At 39.0% G+C, this 19718-nt stretch overlaps 2 protein-coding genes across 2 annotated transcripts; both read right to left on the minus strand.

The window, feature by feature from the left end:
* Positions 1 to 6: 6 nt before the first annotated feature.
* Positions 7 to 3364, minus strand: LOC132176600 (uncharacterized). The gene is made up of 3 exons (XM_059588859.1): positions 1208 to 3364; positions 981 to 1117; positions 7 to 359 (listed from the first exon to the last, which is right to left on the minus strand). The coding sequence occupies exons 1-3, from the start codon at positions 3290 to 3292 to the stop codon at positions 158 to 160; spliced, it is 2424 nt and encodes an 807-aa protein (XP_059444842.1). The 5' UTR covers positions 3293 to 3364; the 3' UTR covers positions 7 to 157.
* On the minus strand, positions 3323 to 10278 carry LOC132176609 (uncharacterized). Its single transcript, XM_059588871.1, has 9 exons — positions 9527 to 10278; positions 9084 to 9411; positions 8694 to 8949; positions 8384 to 8600; positions 7881 to 8245; positions 6035 to 7718; positions 5253 to 5603; positions 4798 to 5035; positions 3323 to 3450 (listed from the first exon to the last, which is right to left on the minus strand). Exons 1-9 carry the CDS (start codon positions 9998 to 10000, stop codon positions 3323 to 3325), a joined length of 4041 nt encoding a protein of 1346 aa, XP_059444854.1. The 5' UTR covers positions 10001 to 10278.
* Positions 10279 to 19718: the final 9440 nt, after the last annotated feature.

The following is a 19718-nucleotide window of genomic DNA, read 5'->3' on the forward strand; positions in this document are numbered from 1 at the left end:
ACTTTCGAGTGCATATGAAGAACATTTCTGAAACATGTGATGTCATTGAAACTTCTATTCCTGCCTCCTTTACCAATTTTCTTTTTCTTGGAATTGTTCCTCTTCCCCCTTGTTTTCTGTTTCCTGACTGTTTTTACAATTGGCTGCAGACACAAAATCAGTTTCTAATAAAAGCCTTTAACTTATCCTCATTATCCTGGTCAACAGATGTACTTCTAGTTTCTGATGTCTCTACCAGAATGTTTATGCCTTGTTGCAAGAATTGCTGACTCAATATAGGCTCCACATTTGGCCTTCTTGACAGCAATCTCTTGGAAAGTTCTCCAATTGTTGACGTATTCTTCTCAAGCTCCGGTTCACTGATAAGGTGAAAAAGCAATAATCAATTCAAAACATACGAGATTATGAGAGTAATGCATGAGAGTTACATAATCAATTCAAAACAACTATTGTACGTTGTCATCAGATGTCTCAATAGTTCCAACTACAGTGTAAGCCCCATAAAAAAAAAAAGAAGGGCTGGTTCACTTGAAGAGAATCTTTTCTATAATAAGACATGATCATGTTGTGCATGAACCGGCTCTATAAGATCCAGTAGAATAAGTGATGTGGTGGTATAACACAGATTCTGTCTTATATATTTCACTTACATAATAGTAAGGAAATGCATTCATTTTTGTTGCATTGACTTGATTTATGATATATGATACTATAAGAATGAAACAAGGGATCTAAAGAAGAACAAAGGCTATATTCTATTAGTAGCAGGTAAATTCTTTGTATCTAAAAAGCCCCTATATTAATTATTTTTGGGGAATAAAATAAATCGCAAGGTATGAGACGACCCGGTTGTGTACTTTCGAGTTAGATTCATATCCACGAGAAGTTAAAAGACATTTTAAGATATTACCATAAGAGGACAAAAATCCCTTGGGAAATAACCTAAGAAGGCAAGGAATATCAACCTCCATTACACTTACCTCACACCCAAAGCAGCAGAAAGTAGCTTCAGTTCATCAAGCATGCAGGATACTTCCTGCAATAGGCTTTCATCATCAAGGTAAATAGTGTTCTGAAGGCTTGTACTCACAAGGAGAATACTTTTGTCCACATCCACCTGATATTTACACAGGAAAATTCAGTATGGATCTCGTGTGCATATGCTTTTCGCTAAAGTCGAAAATAATGTGAAACAATTTGGCATTACCTTGATTACTTGAGCATTGGGAAAAAAGCTCTTTGGATCTCTACCATTCTCCAATGACTTCAATGCTTCAAGCATTTCCCAAAAGTAACTACAATTCATTGGCAGCTTGCTTCCATTTATGTTGTTCAAAACAAAGTTTGAAGGTACAAGTTCACAACCCTCCTGATCATCATTGCATGAAGAAAGAACTTCACTGCAAGAATTAGTTGTTTCCACTTGAATAATTCCAGTTTGACCTTGCAAGGCTTTGACTGTCTTTGGAAACAAGACTCTTACAATGTCCTCCCTGCACTGTTTTACCGTCATATCCACAAAAATGGCATCAGGACATAGAAATTGTGAACAAGTTTTTCCCAAACTCACAATTACAAGAGGATTGTTAATTTTTTTAAATGCTTCAGCAATCACATTTACATTGTTCAAATGGTCCAATCTTCTCCCAAGGACATCATAAAAGTCAGATGGAAGTTGCTCAGTAATATAGCTCCTATGAAGCAAATCAAAAAGTAAATATGAATAATTGCCATAGTTCAGCTGAGCCAAACATACTATGGCAACCAATCTCAACACCAGCAGTGGATAGTAGACTTTCGCATTTATTCTAGACATTTCGATCCATTTCATTGTACCCTCCTTATCATTAATAAGCCGCATAACAACTTCATGGACAACAAAGTCATAGATATTTCCAAGCAATGGTTGCACTTCAACCACTGAAGTGGAATCTGGGCTGGTATCTCCCTCTTGGTAGATAAACCATTCAGCAAAAGAAGACTTTGAAGTGATGAAGTAACCCTGAAAGCATGATACCAAAATCAGTAGGTGCTCAACAAGATGCAAAAAACAACCAGGTGACATATAGTCCTCTTCATTCATCCAGTCTGCCCTGTAAGTATTTACCAAAGCTTCCTTGAGTGTCAGCAGAAGGGATAACACTCTTGGCGATTCACTACTATTGTTAGGCACGGTACCAAGTGGAAATTTTGATCCCATATCCACACACACAGTTTGAATGAAGGTCTTCCAGGAGGAATTCTCATGAATCCCATCAAACCTATCAAAAATCTCCTTCAATAAATCATTGTCAAGCTTACCCAATCCAAGAATTACCATTACAACTCTTCCAATTTGCCCATACGTCAGCCTACCTGTTGAGCTGATGTTTTGATGTATCACTTGCTTTAGTAAATTCTTCATAACCTCAGTTCCTCTCAAAGAAAACATGTTCTCTGCCAATGATATCTGCCAGTCCAGAGGAAATATGTAGCCAAAGATATTAGTGGAAAGTTCAACATATTGCCGCAATGTCTTATTATCATGGTCCCTTAGGTCCAGATACTTGGATTCCAAAAGAGACTTTGCAACCTCATAGATACGTGTAAGAGATATGCTTTGGCAGAACATGGAGAGGGAATTCTTTAATGATAAATCATAAAGGGCTTCAACACTGCCCAAAACCTTCATACCAACAGAAAGTAATTCTGAACACCAGTAACTTCGAGCAGTTGAAACAAACTGGTAAAAATTGATTGAAACCAGCTTCCCATTCCGATGAATGAATCTATGATCCAACTGTTTCACCCAATCAGCTTCAGGGTTGAGCAAAAGATAGATGACTTTATCATTATGAAACTGCTTCCGCACTCCAAAGAAAATCAGGCAAAAATCAACATATTCTTTAACAGCTTGGGTTTCAGGACATCTGAGGAATTCAATAATGTTTCCAATCTTATCTTTCCAAAGATTCCAAAAGCAAACCAGTGTTTCTACAGAAATCTGATTTGTAGCGATCTTCCGTTCCGAATGTTTTAACAGATTGGAAACAAAATTATCTTCCCATACATACTTGGAGGACTTTGAATGCAGATGAGAATCTAGAATTTTTCGAGCACATATTATTTCACCACCAACACTCTGATGTCTCTGAGCTGCATTTAAATAATTTTTCATCATGGACAAGTTATTCTGGTCAGCGCAACTCTCAAGAAACTCTAGTTCAATTTTGTCTATTTCATTTCCCATTATAACCACACCAAAATCTGTAGTTGCAAGTTGTTTCCAATCCTTAATGTACTGAAAACCCATGTCAAATAATTTTCCTTTGGAGCAAACTTTCTAACAGTCTGAGAAAAAATAGCCCCTGGCATACACATCAGCTGCAAGTTCATAGCATCCGGCTAGAGAAAAGCATTCCCCAGCTCTTTTCAGCTCAGACTCACCACATTGTTCCAAATAAAGCCTCCCTGAAACAATAAGTTGAAATGTTTGAAGTCATCTACCAATCTCAGACGGGAACCAATACTAACTCAGATTTTGACACCTCAACTACAGCATAAAAAAGTTACCTACAAATAAAAAATAGTATTCATGATAATTTTTTGGGCATCATCAAGGGACCAATTTATCTCCAGATTCAGAGATAAATTAAAAAAAAAAAAAAAAGTCAAGACATCGCATGGCAATTTTCGGATACAAACTATAGAAGAGATTCTAAGAAGATTGCAATAAATAATGGAAAAGAGACCAAAGTAAACAGTACAAAGACTCCAGAACTTCACATTTTAAAGTGGAAGAAAAACCCAAACTGTAGGACAAGACATCCAGGCTCCAATACACACTGATTAAGAGAAGGTGAGATGAAAAATTCAATTTTGTGCAATGCAACTCAACTTTTGTACTTGAGTTGATGGGCAGTTGCAGAGTGTTAATTTTCAAGGATATAACAGAGTTTACCCCAGTTCAATCCGGCCACTTGATGATACTCTTATCATATTGTATATCGGCCAGATTTGAACCTATGACCCTTTAATAAGATTGAATTACTAATAAAAAAAAGGGATTTGAACCTAAGATCTGGCCTTACTCTACCTGAAAACTTTACCACTTGAGCTAAGGCCGAAGCACCTCTTGCCACTAACTGAAGTGCAGTGTCTTAAGATACACTACATAAATTATTTGGCCTGTTCCTATAAGCTGCTGACTGGAATAACTAGTTGCAAACAACGTAAGTTCTGAACAATGTTCTAAAGTCAGAAAACCTGCACATGTTATACCTGCTGGATTATCAGAACACATTACGGAAACAACTTATTTTGATCAAACAGCAATGGTAAGCTATACAATGTTTGATACATTCCCACTATAAGGTCGCCCCTCCCCCAACTTATTTCTAAGAAGTTGACATCACTCAATGCTGGTTCAATCTAAGTGGGGCCTGGGGAGTAGTTTGGATGTGGTCCTACCATTTTCTCATGAAGCAGCCATTCACACTGGAATGTGCACTTGCACTTGGCAGCCCATGACATTACCATTGCACCAGACAATGGCCCCTCTCCCCCAACTTATTTCTTTCATAAAATCCAGCCATGACACAGAATTCCAACATAGATCTATCATATACAAGTTGTATTTTATTAAAACTTTCAACATTACAAAAGGTTTAACTCTCAATTGAGAGACCGATTGAGTTTTTACGACGACGTTTATGTTCCATAAAAATGTTATAGTTGCTATAGTAGAACCATAACACCAAAATTTTCGTGAAAGATGGCAAGTTGTAGTTGACCAACGTCAGAGAATCGAATGCATACCTGCTCTCTCATACTCCCCAAGATCAGTGAAACATTGGGCAGCAGAATCCACCATGCCTATGGTTTCAAATATGTCAGCAGCCTCCTTAAGGATCACGTTTGCCGCTTTAGGATTTGAATGGCGCATTTGGTCAGCAGAGGCTTGGAGGCCAGAAGCCTTAGACCTTCTTTCCCAATAAGTATCTCCAGCTCTCTCAAAGCACAATGTTGCCATTTCATAGCTATACTCACGATACAACTGCAAGAAAAAAGATAAAAGAGTCAGACATCACCATTATTGTTTTAGACAGTTTTATTTTTATTTTTTGAAACGATCTAAAAAAAAAAATGAACAATCTTATTCCTTCACCAGGATTTGTTTTATGCAATAACCTCATATTTTCCATTCACAACTGGAGCAAAATATGATTCAATAATAGAGGGTCAAAATCAATGGCATAATATATAGTACTAACCTTGATGCCCCGCAACCTCCATTCCTCAGGGCAGCTGGCAACTTGCATTGCCTGAGCAAGTGAGTCATCCAGCTGTTCGACTTGGACAAGACGCTTTTTCATCCAATAGTCAAACATAGGTCTGCAGAATCCCTCTCCATTCTCACAGATCCACAACCTCTGCCTCGTACGAGTGACAGCCACATAAAGTTGCTTCAGTTCTGAGCACAAGACATGGTGTTTAGCATCATTGAAACTTGGGAAAGAGAGAGAAGTGGAGTTGGCTAAATCTTGTTCCTCCATATATTTATATATCAACCTCCACTGATTTTTCAGAGGTGATGAGCCAAAAAAGTTGTACAACAATACATCCTACATCAAGAGCAATATGGGGGTCACAAACAGGTAGAAAAATATGACAACTTCTGAAAAAGATACATTTTGAACAAATAAAGTGATCATCGTTAACATCTAACTTTTTCATTTACTGATACAGCAACAGACCTCTAACAAAAATGCGTTTAGACAAGAAGCTTGAAACTTTGAACTTTTGCAAGAAAATTGCCATATATGTACTTGAGAAAGTATTTTGCTACTGGAATCAGGCAAACATAACAAAGCCAGCATTTGAAATATGCAATCTCACTTAAAATGGTGATGAATCTGAACATATTAAAAAGGACCTTTCAAAATGATAGCCGTATTCATAAAAAAATTAGCAAACAAGGCAAAAGAAAACTCCTCATGATAATCACCTCGATATAAACCAGTAAATTGAATAAGTAATTACACATTATAACCACCTGAAACTCAAGGCCCTTGCACTCCACAATAGTTAGAACAAGAGCTTGCTTCCCAACATATTTGGTAATTTCCTTCCGAACATGATCATCTCGTACCAATATTACCTGCTCTGCACCAAAGCCAACAAAACTCCTTCCAGCTTTTTGACTATTTCCAAAAATAGTACCGATTGTGTTTTGATTGTTCCCTGATCCAAGCAAGATTGGAGCTTCACCATATATAAGACTAGTCTCCGGCTGCAAAACATCAATAGATTGAGGAAAGAAATGATACAGAAGTTCAATAACACTCTGTGATAGTTTAAGAACCCCATCATGAGTACGGAAATTCTGGCTCAAATGGAAAATATCTGAGATTTTCTCTTTTCTTTTATCATGTCCACAGCTGTTAGATTCCGAGAGAAACTTTGTGTAGAACAGAGATCGAATATCCTGGAATCTAAAATTGATTCCCCTCGCAATTGTTTGTGCTGTGTCGCCAGAGAAAACAAAACCTTCTTCAACATTTTTGCAGATATATTTGAATAGTGCAATTTGGCTCAATGTGAGATCCTGCGCCTCATCCACATATACAAAATGAATTTCATCACCCTCATATCTTTCAACTCTCAATCGAAGATGAAGATCAATTACAACATCAGCCATATCAAAGTCACCATTTTTAACCTTCATTTTTTCATAATTTCTAAAGACTTCATATATTATCTCTCTCTTCTGTCTATTTAAACCGGACACTCGGCCCTCTGATAGTAAAACATAGTCTTTACCACTGAGTTTACCATCACCTGCTTCTAGAGCTTGTGGGCCACCTTTTATATGAGAAATAATCTCTGTAAAAACTCTTGAAGAGTCAAGATTTTTAGTCAGCTGGTTATTGAAATGGGGCCAGTATGATGAACTAAACCTTTCATAATTAACTTCTTTCTTCCTTATAAATGTCTGTAAGGCAACAGATCCACCACGAACCTTGCCATGAGAATGTTTCCTTACTTCATGGAATCTTTCAAAGTATGAATTACCCACAGTTCCATCAAGCATTATCAGAAAATCATGAAATGTAATGACAAGAGGGTATGCCTCTGGTGGAACATCAACCAAAGTATCTGGGACATTCTTGAATTGAGTTGCATCATCAAAATCATCAATATCAATGCACCTTTTCAAGTGAGAAACATGTTGTTTGACAGCAGAACACAGTTTAGGACTGACTGTCACAAAAAGCTGGCGTAGTATGGTTTCCTCATTTTCTGAAACAGTCTCTTCAGCCTCCTTTTCCTGACTATGCACAGGTCTATAACTCTTGACACCAAAAAAAACATCTTTTGCCATATGGTGCAGTTTCTCTTTTTGAAATAATTTCATAGTCAAAACAGTTGTTTTCCCAGTACCTGACCGTCCAAGTATAAAGGTACTTCTAGGAAAAATGATCATCTCTAACTCTTGTTCAGTTACTTCAAATGGAAGATCCAATTCGCCACCATCATGATTAGAAAGCAAGTGGCCCGCTACACCTAAGGAGTAGAATTTCATCAGCATCAGACTCTCACTGACCTTTACATTCTCCACATAACTTCCACCATCAGAAGTAGAACCACTTAAATCGGTCCCATTTTCACTGCCATCATGTTTCTTAATCCTGACAATATCATAAGAATACGACCAACTCTTCGGAACTTCCAAATTCCTATGCAAACAGCGATGTAAAAAAAAAAAAAAAGGTTTAAACCAATTAGAACGTCAAACATAAAGAAGAGATGCTCATAAATTTAAAAGATCTAAATAAGGCATCCTTGAAGTTTTAAAATTTAGCAAAAAAATCTAATAGAAAGCAAAAGAACATACATACCCCTCAAGACATCTCTCTTTGCAGTGATTAATAAAGTCATCTGTATATTTTTCAAACATACTATCAAGACGTTTGATTAATTTTGGAATACCCCCTGCAGGAAATATATCCCAGATCTTCAAAACTTGATAGTACCTACATTCCTTCGCCAAGTCACTCCAATCTTTTACTATGTCATTTGCACAAACAACATAATGACTTTTAACCTTAAATTGCTTTAAAATCTGTGAAGAACCTCCACAAATGTGATCTACATGCGGTCTCCAGCCACTGGAAAGTTTAACTAGAAGGTGTATCACTAATTTCTTTGTCTGTACACACTTCAGTTTTTGAAATGATTTCAAAAAGTTATCACTGAAAAGAACCTGTTGATATTGAATATAAAGGATTTAATAAGAAAGACTACATAACCAATTTAAGCAAGAATATTAAAATTGCCACTAATTGAAGTTAGAAAAAAAAAATATTTTGAATGAAAAGTATAACTAGTGAACACCAAGTACCTTCCACCTAGCACTTCTGAAAGGTGTGCTATCCCCATTGAGCAAATTGTCAAATTGTTCCAACTCTTTCTTCACATCCAATATTGCTTTGTTCAAATCCTTATCTTCATCAGCATTAAAGAAACATTGACGTTTCTTAGCATCAAGGACTAAGGCTTCCCAAACAGATTTACTATGACAAAGTGTTCTTTCATTTCCTAAAATCCATAGACAGTGCCTGAAAGGCATTACAGGGGGCACTTATTATTTACGATACTCGTTAAAGGGAAGAAAAAGCAAACTTATCAAAAGAGTTTGGCATAAGTATTACCTAGCCCTTGTGAGAGCAGCATTAGTTCTCTGAGGATTTGATAGGAACCCAATCGATGCCCAACTATTAGATCTTACAGTTGATATTATTATTATGTCCTCTTCCCTTCCTTGGAACCCATCAACTGATTTAACCTTGACTGCAAACCCGTCAAGGTTATCATACTTCCGTCCAAGTTTCTCTTGAATTGCAACTACTTGGGCAGCATAAGGAGATATAACGCCAACACTGAGTTTCTGTTCTGAACCAACCCAAGCTGTATTCAGCAAAAGACAAAAGAGGGAAAAAAAAAAGTTAATTAAAGGTTTAAGCCCTAGTTTCTCTATAACAATAGCAACCTTTTAAATTCAGGCCAAAGAGGGAAAAAATATGATACTTCAATTGAGTAACCTTTGCATAATTTCTGCAGTATTTTCATAACAACAGCAACCTCAACCATGTTCCTCGAACTACGCCCAACATCATCCTTCTCTTCTCTTCCACCTACTATATTTATAAAAGAATAGGGACCAAACATTGGCCAGGAAAGATAGTGCTTTTCGTGGCTTTTTCTTTTAACATTTGGAGAATCTAAGATCTGTTTGTGATAAAAATTTGAATTTGGGAAGAAACTTATGGATGGATGCATTCGGTACTGTATATTGAGAAGATGCTTTGAGTGTCCCAATGAGCTCAATCTCTCAAATAAACTTCTCCCAAAGCCAGCTTTACCAGAAATCTGTGAAAAGAAACATAATAGATTTTGAAAGAATTTTTTTTTAAGAAAAGGAGTAACCAGTTTGCTCAACAACAAAGGGAGGTTTATGTAAGATAACCAAATAGCATTTACATACATTGCTTTCAACCATTGCTGGTAATTGGCACTCATCGCCAAAAAGAATAGCATGCCTCAAACCTGGAAGTTGCAATGGTATGGTCGACTCGCACTCCTTTAATTGTGCAGCTTCGTCAATAACCAGAATGCTCAATCGTTTCATTGCCACTGAGTGCAGCTTATAGGAACTTGAAGCAGTGCAAAAAAGTACGGAAGCTGTTTGAAGACAATATTCCTCTATTGACTGTTTGCTCATAATGCTTAGACGGTCAAGTACATTAAACGAGCCGTTGAGAGTTCTTAAAACAGACCTTAAAGTAGACAAGCACTCTTTTCTCCTTTGATACAACGGGAATGGCATATCCATAAATGACTCAGATATATCTGCAGCTAATTCCGAACACGAAAAAAGCTTCGCCACTACTTGAGATTCCACATTATCTTGAAACAGCAAGGTTTCAAAATACTTAAGCAGGCCAATAAGAGAGACCATGTTTTGGAAATTTCGTTCCAGAACATATTCTTTTGGTAAATGGGTACAAAATACGCGAATACAATTTTTGATTGATGATGACGTAGAAACAAATCTTTTCCTCAGAAAATCAAGAAATGAGTTGATTTCATTTTCATTGTCGTGTTCTCTCTCTTTGAGAGATTCATTTTCCAAGAAGATGTTATACTGAGAAACACAATCTTCAAGAAGATCAATCATTGAAGCAAAACAATGCCTCCAACCAGTCAAAGGACTTAAGCAATCTGTAAGCTTTTTGACCCGATAATCCAAATGTATCTCTTCAATCTCTGAATCAAGTTGGAGCCGCTCCTTATTCCCAAATAAGAGAATATCTCCCAGTGGGAAAAACAAAGCATCAATCCCATTGTTTGTTTCAAAGGATTCTTTCACCAGCTTTAGGGTGCGAGAGGCCACTTCTGTGATTGCAGCATTCGTTGGGGCACAGGTAAGAGTCTTACATCCCATTCTTAAAAGGGTAAAGAGTAGTGTACTGATGGTTTTTGTTTTCCCTGTACCCGGAGGACCCCATATAAGTTCTACAGGTGACTTGTGGTTGCAATGTATCTTATGGAGACATGCTAAAACTGCGTTGGTTTGCGATTCATTCAGTTCAGAAGTAACACTGGTCCGAAATTTCTCATCCCAGCTCCCACATCTCTGAGCACAGGGATCACCATTTTCCTCAATCTAGTGTACAACATCAAGAAAAGAAAATACTCAAATTACGTCCCCAACAATTAATGTCATTAAAACAAATGAGTGTGGATAACCCAAAACAAATTTATATTGTTTTTTTTTTGTTTTGTTTGTTTGTTTGTTTGTTTTTTGAATGAATAAAATTTTCCATACCACACAAAGAATACAATAAATCTTTCCAGCAAGAAAACCCTGCTGGAACACAAGTTGCTCAGAAACTTACAAAAAACAACAGAAAGCTATATAGACTATTCTCAATCTTCAGAGAAAAAGCCTAAAACAAACTCTAAAGCAACAAGGAAGCAATACAAACAAAATGAAACCCCTCTAAACAACCTCCAGAAAACACCCCACAGAAGCTACAACAGGAAACTAAGAACCCAGGAAACAAACTCTAATCTGCAGAATACAGAAGCCACAGCAGCAACAACATGAACTACAAAAACAAGAATCTTCCAGAGACTACCAGCCAACCTCAAGCAAACAGCCAAGCCCTCAACATGACCAACCCAGCCAAACTCAAGCAGAAACCCAGCCAAGAATCTGAGAACACAGAAAGCCTCTAGACCAAAACACTGGAGGGAATTCCCCAGTTATTACAAAGTTTTTCAATATCTTCAGAAGCCTTAAACTTCCTTTTACCTTTTCCCACAATCCGAGTACTCACCTCCCAACAGATATTTTGCAAAATCTGTTCTTTAGTACATAACCGATTACCAAACTTCACATTATTTCTATGTCTCCAAATGTAATAAACAATAGAACCAGGCCAGCTTGCAAACAACACTTTCGAGGATCTTACCCCTCCAAACACTTGGCCTTTTTATCAAGACCTCTTCCCAAGCCGTAGAAAAGGAAATAAATGAGCATTTTTGCATCACTTCCCTCCAAATCCTCTTGCTAAAACCACACTCAAAATACAAATGATCTCGACACTCAATTATGCTTCTACAAAAAAGGCACTTCTCTAGCCATTCTCCATTTCAGTAATCTGTTCCCCGTGGAGAGGCTATCTCAAACTACCAGCTATAAGAAGGAAGCATGTCTAGGAATAGCAAAAGAAACACAACTTTGGTTCTCATGGTGTGAGTGTATGGAAGCATATTCGTCAAGGTTGGAGTTCCTTTGCCAAAGGTTGTCGGTTTGAGGTGGGGGTGGGTTCGAAAGTTCGTTTCTGGCATGATACTTGGTGTGGGGAAACTCCGTTGAAGCAAGTCTTCCCTTCTCTGTTCAGCATTGCTAGACACAAAGAAGCGTGGGTGAAGGACAATTTAACTTGGAGGAGTGGGGTTATAGAGTGGAATGTCACTTTTGTGCGACATGTTCAGGATTGGGAGATGGATTTGGTTGCTCCTTTTTTTGAGCGGTTGTACTCGTGCAAGATCTCTGTAGGTACGGTGGATCGTATTTGCTGGGCCTCGTCTAGGAAAGGTAAGTTCGAGGTTAAGTCGCTCTTCAAGGCCTTGTCTAATTTTGGCCATGAGATGTTTCCTTGGAAGAGTATTTGGCGCTCTAAGGTGCCTTTGAGAGTGGCTTTTTTTGGGTGGTCCGCGGCCCTTGGCAAAATTTTGACTCATGATAATCTGCGGAAGAGGAACCTTGTGGTGGTGGAGTGGTGTTGTATGTGCAAAAAGTCAGGAGAGTCAGTAGATCATCTTCTTCTCCATTGCGAAACCGCAAGAGCTCTTTGGCACACTATTTTCAGTCGGTTTGGGTTGCATTGGGTTATGCCTTGCAGAGTAAGGGACTTGTTCTATTGCTGGTGGTTGGGAGGTCGTGCTCGAAGTGCGGTAATTTGGAAGATGATCCCTCTATGTCTCATGTGGTGTATATGGATTGAAAGAAATGCTAAATGTTTTGAGAACTCTACTAGGACTATAGAGGAACTGACTCATCTTTTCTTCTTTACTCTTTACTCTTGGACAGCCGCTTGGCTAGCTCCTTTAGTAATTAGTTTCTCTGATTTCCTCTTTCATTTCTCTCCCTCTTAGGCGCTCTCTTTTATAGTTCCCGTGTATATGGGTTGCGCCTCTCTGCGCTTTTGATATAAATTTTTACTTATCAAAAAAAAAAAAAAATAGCAAAAGAAAACCAAATTAGATTACTCCATTCTACCTTAGGCTGCTTTACCCATATACTTCCCAAGTATCTCTAGAAGAATATCTAAAGATCTTTGAAGGCAGCCACAAAGGGGTATCACTCACTCGAACTTTACAAAAGGCAAATGACTTTGAATGGCTACCAAAGCTTCAGATCTAGCATGCAGGCAGTTTCAATCTCTCACCCTAATCACACTTGACAACTTGGCATCTATCTGGCTTCTAGCATCATAAATAACCCTAAAACCATACTTATCAAAAAGAATACCATCCGGATGCAAAGCCTAAATCCATAAAGAAATAGTTCCAACCCCAATTTGGAACTTTAAAAAATTCTTAGCTATATCATGAAGCTTTAAAATTTTTCTCTAGCTCTAAGTCGAGTCTTGGGGGACTTTGAGGAGCCAAAAACATCTGCCCCTAATCAAATTAACATTGACCCATGCCATCCAAAGGGATCTGGATCTAGTAAAAAACGACCAAATATGTCATAAAATGGCTGCCCTATTCTAATCCCCTTAGCGATGCCGCTCGTGACAAGAGGCTCCTTTGAGAGCTGAATTCCAAGAGTTCCAGCTGAAGGGGTGTTTGGTAGGGACGTTGGATCAGATCGAAGGGGTGGAGGACATAGAGGCGCTGGTTGTAGAGGTGCAGGTTTTAGAGGCTACAAGCCAGCGCTGCGCTGGCTTTATGGGGAATGTCTATGGAGGCGCTGGTTATGGGGATGCTTATGGAGTGCGTCATGATTACAAAAGGGAAGAATCCCACGAATACTGAATGAAGATTGATCTTCTGTTCAATAAATGGGCATCTTCACATCGAAGATTTCCTAGATTGGGTGATGGAGGTAGAGCCATTCTTGGATTACATGAATATTCCAGAGGATTGAAAGGTGAAGTTGGTGGCTTACAAGTTCAAGGGTGGAGCCTCAGCTTGGTGGGAACAATTACAGATCTCACGTGCTGGGAAGGGAAAGGGGCCCGTGACATCATGGTTTAAGATGAAGCGGCTACTCAAGGCATGGTTCTTACAGCCAGATTTTGAGCAAAGTATTTTTTAGCAATATCGGGAGTGCCGCAAAGGAGTTTGCACAGTACAAATGACTTCTATTGATTATCCGCCCATAATGATCTCATGGAGACAGAAGCACAACAAGTCGCAAGGTTTATTGGAGGATTGCGCTTAGCAATCCAAGACAAAGTCTTTATGCATCCTGTCTTCACCTTGGCTGAGGCAATGAGCTTGGCAACCCGAGCAGAGAAGCAACTAGAGAGGCCTAGAGCACCAACTTGGGGGGTGAAATTTGAGTGATTCGACGCGATCTGCATAGGGGAGGGGAAAACAAGCCCTAATCCCGACCATCGCGCCTAGTCAATCAATCACTCCAACGGGAAAAGGAGTCAACAACAGCTCAAACATCCCAAGGTAAACAGTGAACATATACCCATCCAATAATTTGTATGCATGGCCCGGTCCAGACAAGAGTTTCAAATGCAACCAATAGGGACATAGGTCACATTAATGTCCCCGGAGGCAGATGGTGAACTTGATCGAACCCGAGCCAGAAGGAGCTGAGAATAGAGAGATTGGAGCAACCGAGGATGATACACCCGATTATGAGGAGGAAGAGTTGGCCAAAGCTGATTAGGGAATCCCATTTTCCTAATCCTTGGTAATTCAGCGCTTACTCCTGATCTCGAACAAGTGGATCAATCTCAGAGAAGCAAGATCTTTCGCACTCGTTACATGGCCAACCGAAGGGTATGTGATGTGATCATTGACGATGGTAGAGGGGAGAATGTAGTGTCTAAGGAGATAGTTATGAAGCTGGGGTAAAGACCGAGAAGCACCCTTCACCATACTAGATCGGCTGGATCAAGTGGGAAACTGAGACACAAGTGACTGAGAGATGCCATTTTACGTTTCCAATTGGTAAACATTACTCGAACTCGATTTTATGTGATGTGGTGGAGATGAACGCATGCCACATAATTTTGGGAAGACTATGGCAATTTGACGTAGATGCCCGGCACAAGGGGAGGGATAACGTTTGCATTATCTTCGGGGACGGTCATAAGATAACCATTCATCCCTTACAAGAATCAATGGTTGGTAATCCTACCCATTTCGAGAGTAAACAGGTCCTTTTGTCCACTGGACCAGAATTCCTAGAAGAAGTTAAGGAAGCATGAGACATCATAGCATTGGTGACCAAGGGAACCACACTGTCCACCGCAAAAGAAGTTCCCGAGATGATGTGACCGATGTTAGAAGAATTCTGAGACATCATGCCTGAAGAGATGCCAGAGGGATTGCTGCCCATGAGAGACATTCAGCATTATATTGACTTAGTGCTCGGAGCAAGTCTCCCTAACATTCCACATTACCGAATGAGACCAAAGGAGAATGCTATTCTGCAAGAGCAAGTAGAGGGGTTAATTCGGAAGGGACACTTGCGAGAGAGTATGAGTCCATGCACAGTATTAGCCTTACTAGTACAAAAGAAAGATGAAAGTTGGCGGATTTGCATGGATAATAGAGCGATAAACAAGATCCCGATCAAGTACTGGTTTCCTATTCCTCGAATAGGTGATATGTTTAATATGCTGTCGGGGGCCAAGGTCATTTCGAAGATCGATCTAAGGAGTGGCTATCACCAAATTCGTATACGACCGAGAGATGAATGGAAGACTGCATTCAAAACAAAGGAAGGGCTTTACGAGTGGATGATGATGCTTTTCAAACTATTGAATGCACCAAGCACTTTCATGTGACTCATGAACCAGGTACATAAATCTTTTATCGAGAAATTTGTCGTTGTCAATTTTGATGATATTCTTATCTATAGTCGCAACCCGATGGATCACATGGATCATGTGAGGAAAGTGTTGGAAACCCTTTATGACAACAAGTTGTACATCAACTTGAAGAAGTGCAGTTTCATGATGAACAAACTACTCTTCCTCGGATTTGTAGTCAGTATCGATGAAATCGGAGTGGATGAAGAGAATGTGAGAGCAATCCGAGAATGGCCAACGCCCAAATCCATGGGAGAAGTGAGAGGTTTTCACGAGTTAGCAACCTTCTATAAGAGGTTCGTTTGAAATTTCAGCAGCATTATGACACCAATCACCGAGTTCATGAAGAAGGAAAAATTCAATTGGGGTGACAAAGCTGTGCGAAGTTTCTCAATCATCAAAGAGAAGCTATGCATAGCGCTTGTAGTTGCTTTACCCGACTTTGACAAGCTGTTCGAACAAAAGCTTGTGGAATTTTTGTGAAAAACTTGGAGAAGCAAGACAAAAGTGGTCTACATACGAATTGGAACTCCATGCTATACTAAGAGTACTCATGGTATGGCAGCACTATCTAATTTAGAGAGAGTTCACTTTATACGCAGACTATCAGCCATTAAAGTTCATCAATAGTTAGAAAAATTTGAATCGGATGCTTGCTCAATAGGTTTCTTATATCCAAAGGTTCACATTTACCCCGAAGCACAAGTCGGGAAATGAATTGGATAGCCGACGCCTTAAGTCGCTGACCCACATTACTAATTACTATGAAGGTTGAAGTAACGGGATTTGAGTGTCTAAAGGAGTTATATAGGCAAATGAAGATTTTGGCGAGGCCTCGAGACGTTGCAAGGCGAGGCAAGGAAGTCCTGAGATGCATATTCAAGAGTGGTATCTATTATGAGGGAATCAACTTTGCATCCCACGGAGTTCTTTAAGGGAACAAATCATATGGGAACTACACGGTGGAGGTCTAGGTGGACACCTTGGAAGAGACAAAACTATCTCCTTGGTAAAGGATCGGTATTACTGGCCACAATTAAAGAAGGATGTAGGTAATCATGTTCGGAGATGTCCAACTTATCAGGTAGCTAAGGGACAAACACAAAACAGTGTATATGCCTTTACCAATACCCGAGGCACCGTGGGAAGATCTGTCTATGGATTTCGTGTTGGGACTTCCGAGAACCCAACAAGGAGTAGATTCAATAATGGTGATTGTTGATAGATTTTTCAAAATGACTCACTCTTTTGCTTGTAGGAAGATGTTGTTCAAGTATTCAATATGTTCTTCTGAGAGGTGGTCTGATTGCATGGAGTACCAAAGTCTATCACTTTTGACTGAGATACCAAGTTCTTATCCCACTTTTGGTGAACATTATGGAGACGGTTCAACACAAAATTGAAATACAGTAGCACGAGCCATCCACAGACGAATAGTCAAACAGAAGTTATTAATTGAACTCTAGGCAATTTACTTCGGTGTATTGCAGGTGACAAACCGAAGTAGTGGGACCTGGCTCTAGCTCAAGCCGAGTTTGCCTACAACAGAATAGTGAATTGATCTACTAGGAAGGCACCGTTTGAAGTCATCTATGAAGAACTCCATGACTTGCAGTAGATCTCATAACTCTACCTAAGTTACAGGGAGCTAGTGTGGCATTGGAGCATTTAGCAGAATGGGTGAAAGCCACATAAAGGGGAGTTTGTCAGCATCTAGAAGAATCATATGCTAAGTTCAAGACGGCAGTAGAGAAGGATCGGCGATCTAAAATTTTTCGAGAAGGAGCTCTTGTGTTGGTATATTTACGCAAGGGGCAACTGTTGACTGGTACTTCTAGAAAGTTGAGGGAATAAGAAGTATGGTCAATGCAAGGTACTAAAAGAGATTAACAACAATGCATATGTCATTGATCTTCCACAGGAAATGGCAATATCCTCAACATTCAAAATGGCAGACATTTTTGAATATTTTTCACAAAAGAGTCGGAACTTAACTCGAAGATGAGTTCTTTTCAAGAAGGGGAGATTGATGTATAAAATTAACCAACTAAAAGCTAAAGAAGATTTTATTTGATTTTATAATTATAACTTTATTTCATTTCCCTACTATGATTATGTTTACTTTTGATCCAAATGATCCTTAGCTAGTAATACCCCCTCCCTAATACCCCCTCAAAACCTCAATATTCTTGACTTAAAGAAACCCTGACAGACTTCAGCTTAGCGTGTAAGCAAAACATAGAAGAACCTTCAACACAAGTTTGCCAGCCCTCATCCACCCAAATAAGAAAATTCTCATGATCGAACCCAAAACCAAAGTACTTAAATGGCTTTGGCCCAAAGCTCTTCACCCTCCCTATAGAGATCACAGCAGGGGAGTGATTAGAGACCCCTACCTATTGGAAATTCAACCTCAGTTTCATCAACCATTTCCAGCCACTCCACATTACCCATTACCCTATCCAATTTCCGAGCCACCAAAGCATCCTTCTCAAGACAATTATTCCAACTTCTCATGACAATTATTCCAAATGAAATAGCGGCCACTATAGGGAAGATCAAACACCTTAACCCTATAAAGGCATTCCCCAAATTCCTCCTCATAACAGTTAAGCTTAATACCATCACCATTTTCAGACAAACTCTTAACCACATTAAAGTCACCAGTTAAAAACCAAGGAGCCTGAGCAATTTGATTATGAACCACCCCCAATTCCTGCCACAACCCTCTACGCTCCACACCATTATTAGAGCCATATACAAAAGAATGAACCCATCTATACCCACCTTGCACCAAACTAATATTACAACTAATAGTCTGGGCAGAACTATACAGATCACTAACATCAACAACATTCACATTCCAACAAACCCAAAATTTTCCAATAGGGTGGTTATCATAGTTGTTGATAAACCCCCAACCCAGAAAAATAAACTCCCTAATCCTACTAGACTTCTCTAAATGAACACGAGTTTCTACCAAGCAAAACAAATCCACCTTATTTCTATTTTACAAACTTTTTTTTGCTGTAAGAGGTTATTTAGACCTCTTATGTTCCAAACTGCAGTCTTCATAAAAGCAATTTAGGAGGCGAAAAGCCTCTGCTGGCCTTATCTCCCTCTTCTCCCAGAACACCTTTTCCCATATCATTGTTAATGGTAGATTCCAAGATACTAGGAAAATTGCAGAAAAATACCTTAATCGAGCTTTATTCTCTTTTCCAGTAATAGTAGGTCTACTAATGGTCTTATCAAGCCCTGTTTCTTGAGTTATGCCTTGTTGTTCTGCTTCACCACATTACCATCAGCCCTCGCTTAAAATCAAACTTAGGCCTCCATAGCTTCTTCCCCTCACGCCAACAAAAGCCTTGAATTTAGCACATTTGATAGGTATCCAGGGGTATTCAATCCCCACTATAATTAGCTTACCATCCCCATCAACCACATCCAACTCCACCACAACTCTGACAAATCCTAGCCGCTGTTGCTCCTCCGTCACAGAATCAGATAACGCTTTCCCAACCCCACTCGCTATACCACCAAGGCACTCTGGATCACGAAACTCCATAGGCAGGTGAAGCAATTTGATCCATATGGGAATAGAAGAGACTGAAAGCTTCAGCAGTTGCATCCCCAGCTGCCACATTCTCGACTCAACCACCTCATCCCTTGTCATAACAACATTGAACCGAAAAACGTAGACCCAATTTTCTAGGGAGAAGACCCACATTGGCTCCATATGTGCTTCACCGATTTCTTCACCAGGAAGAAAGAGAGCAGCTTCTCCAGAAATTGACCCAGAAGCTCGGGCTCCACCAATTTCTGGAGAAGCTGATCCGAGAAGGCTTCCCCTAAAACTTCTCCTTTTTAAACAAATTCCGACCTTTTTTGTTTAAATATAAAATTTAGGAGAGAATACTCTGTAATTGACAATCATGTCCCCTAAACTACAAAATGTTTCCTAATAACAAAAATATCCTTAATAAAATAAAAATAAAATAAAATAAAATCTATTTTTTTTTATAAAAAAAAAGGGATTGGAAATTTTTTTGAAACAATTGTTTTTGTTAAAGAATATATATATATTTTTTTGCAAATTTATAT

Source organism: Corylus avellana, chromosome ca1 (genome assembly GCF_901000735.1).
Source record: "Corylus avellana chromosome ca1, CavTom2PMs-1.0".
NCBI lineage: Eukaryota > Viridiplantae > Streptophyta > Magnoliopsida > Fagales > Betulaceae > Corylus > Corylus avellana.

Excerpts from the sequence above, each read along its gene's own strand:
- LOC132176600 (XM_059588859.1), bottom strand. The coding sequence starts at position 3,292 with ATGGGTTTTCAGTACATTAAGGATTGGAAACAACTTGCAACTACAGAT. Across the intron at positions 1,118-1,207 it reads CCAATGCTCAAGTAATCAAG|GTGGATGTGGACAAAAGTAT; the intron begins GTAATGCCAAAT and ends TGTAAATATCAG. Across the intron at positions 360-980 it reads TCTGCTGCTTTGGGTGTGAG|TGAACCGGAGCTTGAGAAGA; the intron begins GTAAGTGTAATG and ends TCACCTTATCAG.
- LOC132176609 (XM_059588871.1), bottom strand. The coding sequence starts at position 10,000 with ATGGTCTCTCTTATTGGCCTGCTTAAGTATTTTGAAACCTTGCTGTTT. Across the intron at positions 9,412-9,526 it reads CAGCAATGGTTGAAAGCAAT|ATTTCTGGTAAAGCTGGCTT; the intron begins GTATGTAAATGC and ends TTCTTTTCACAG. Across the intron at positions 8,950-9,083 it reads ACTGCAGAAATTATGCAAAG|CTTGGGTTGGTTCAGAACAG; the intron begins GTTACTCAATTG and ends TGCTGAATACAG.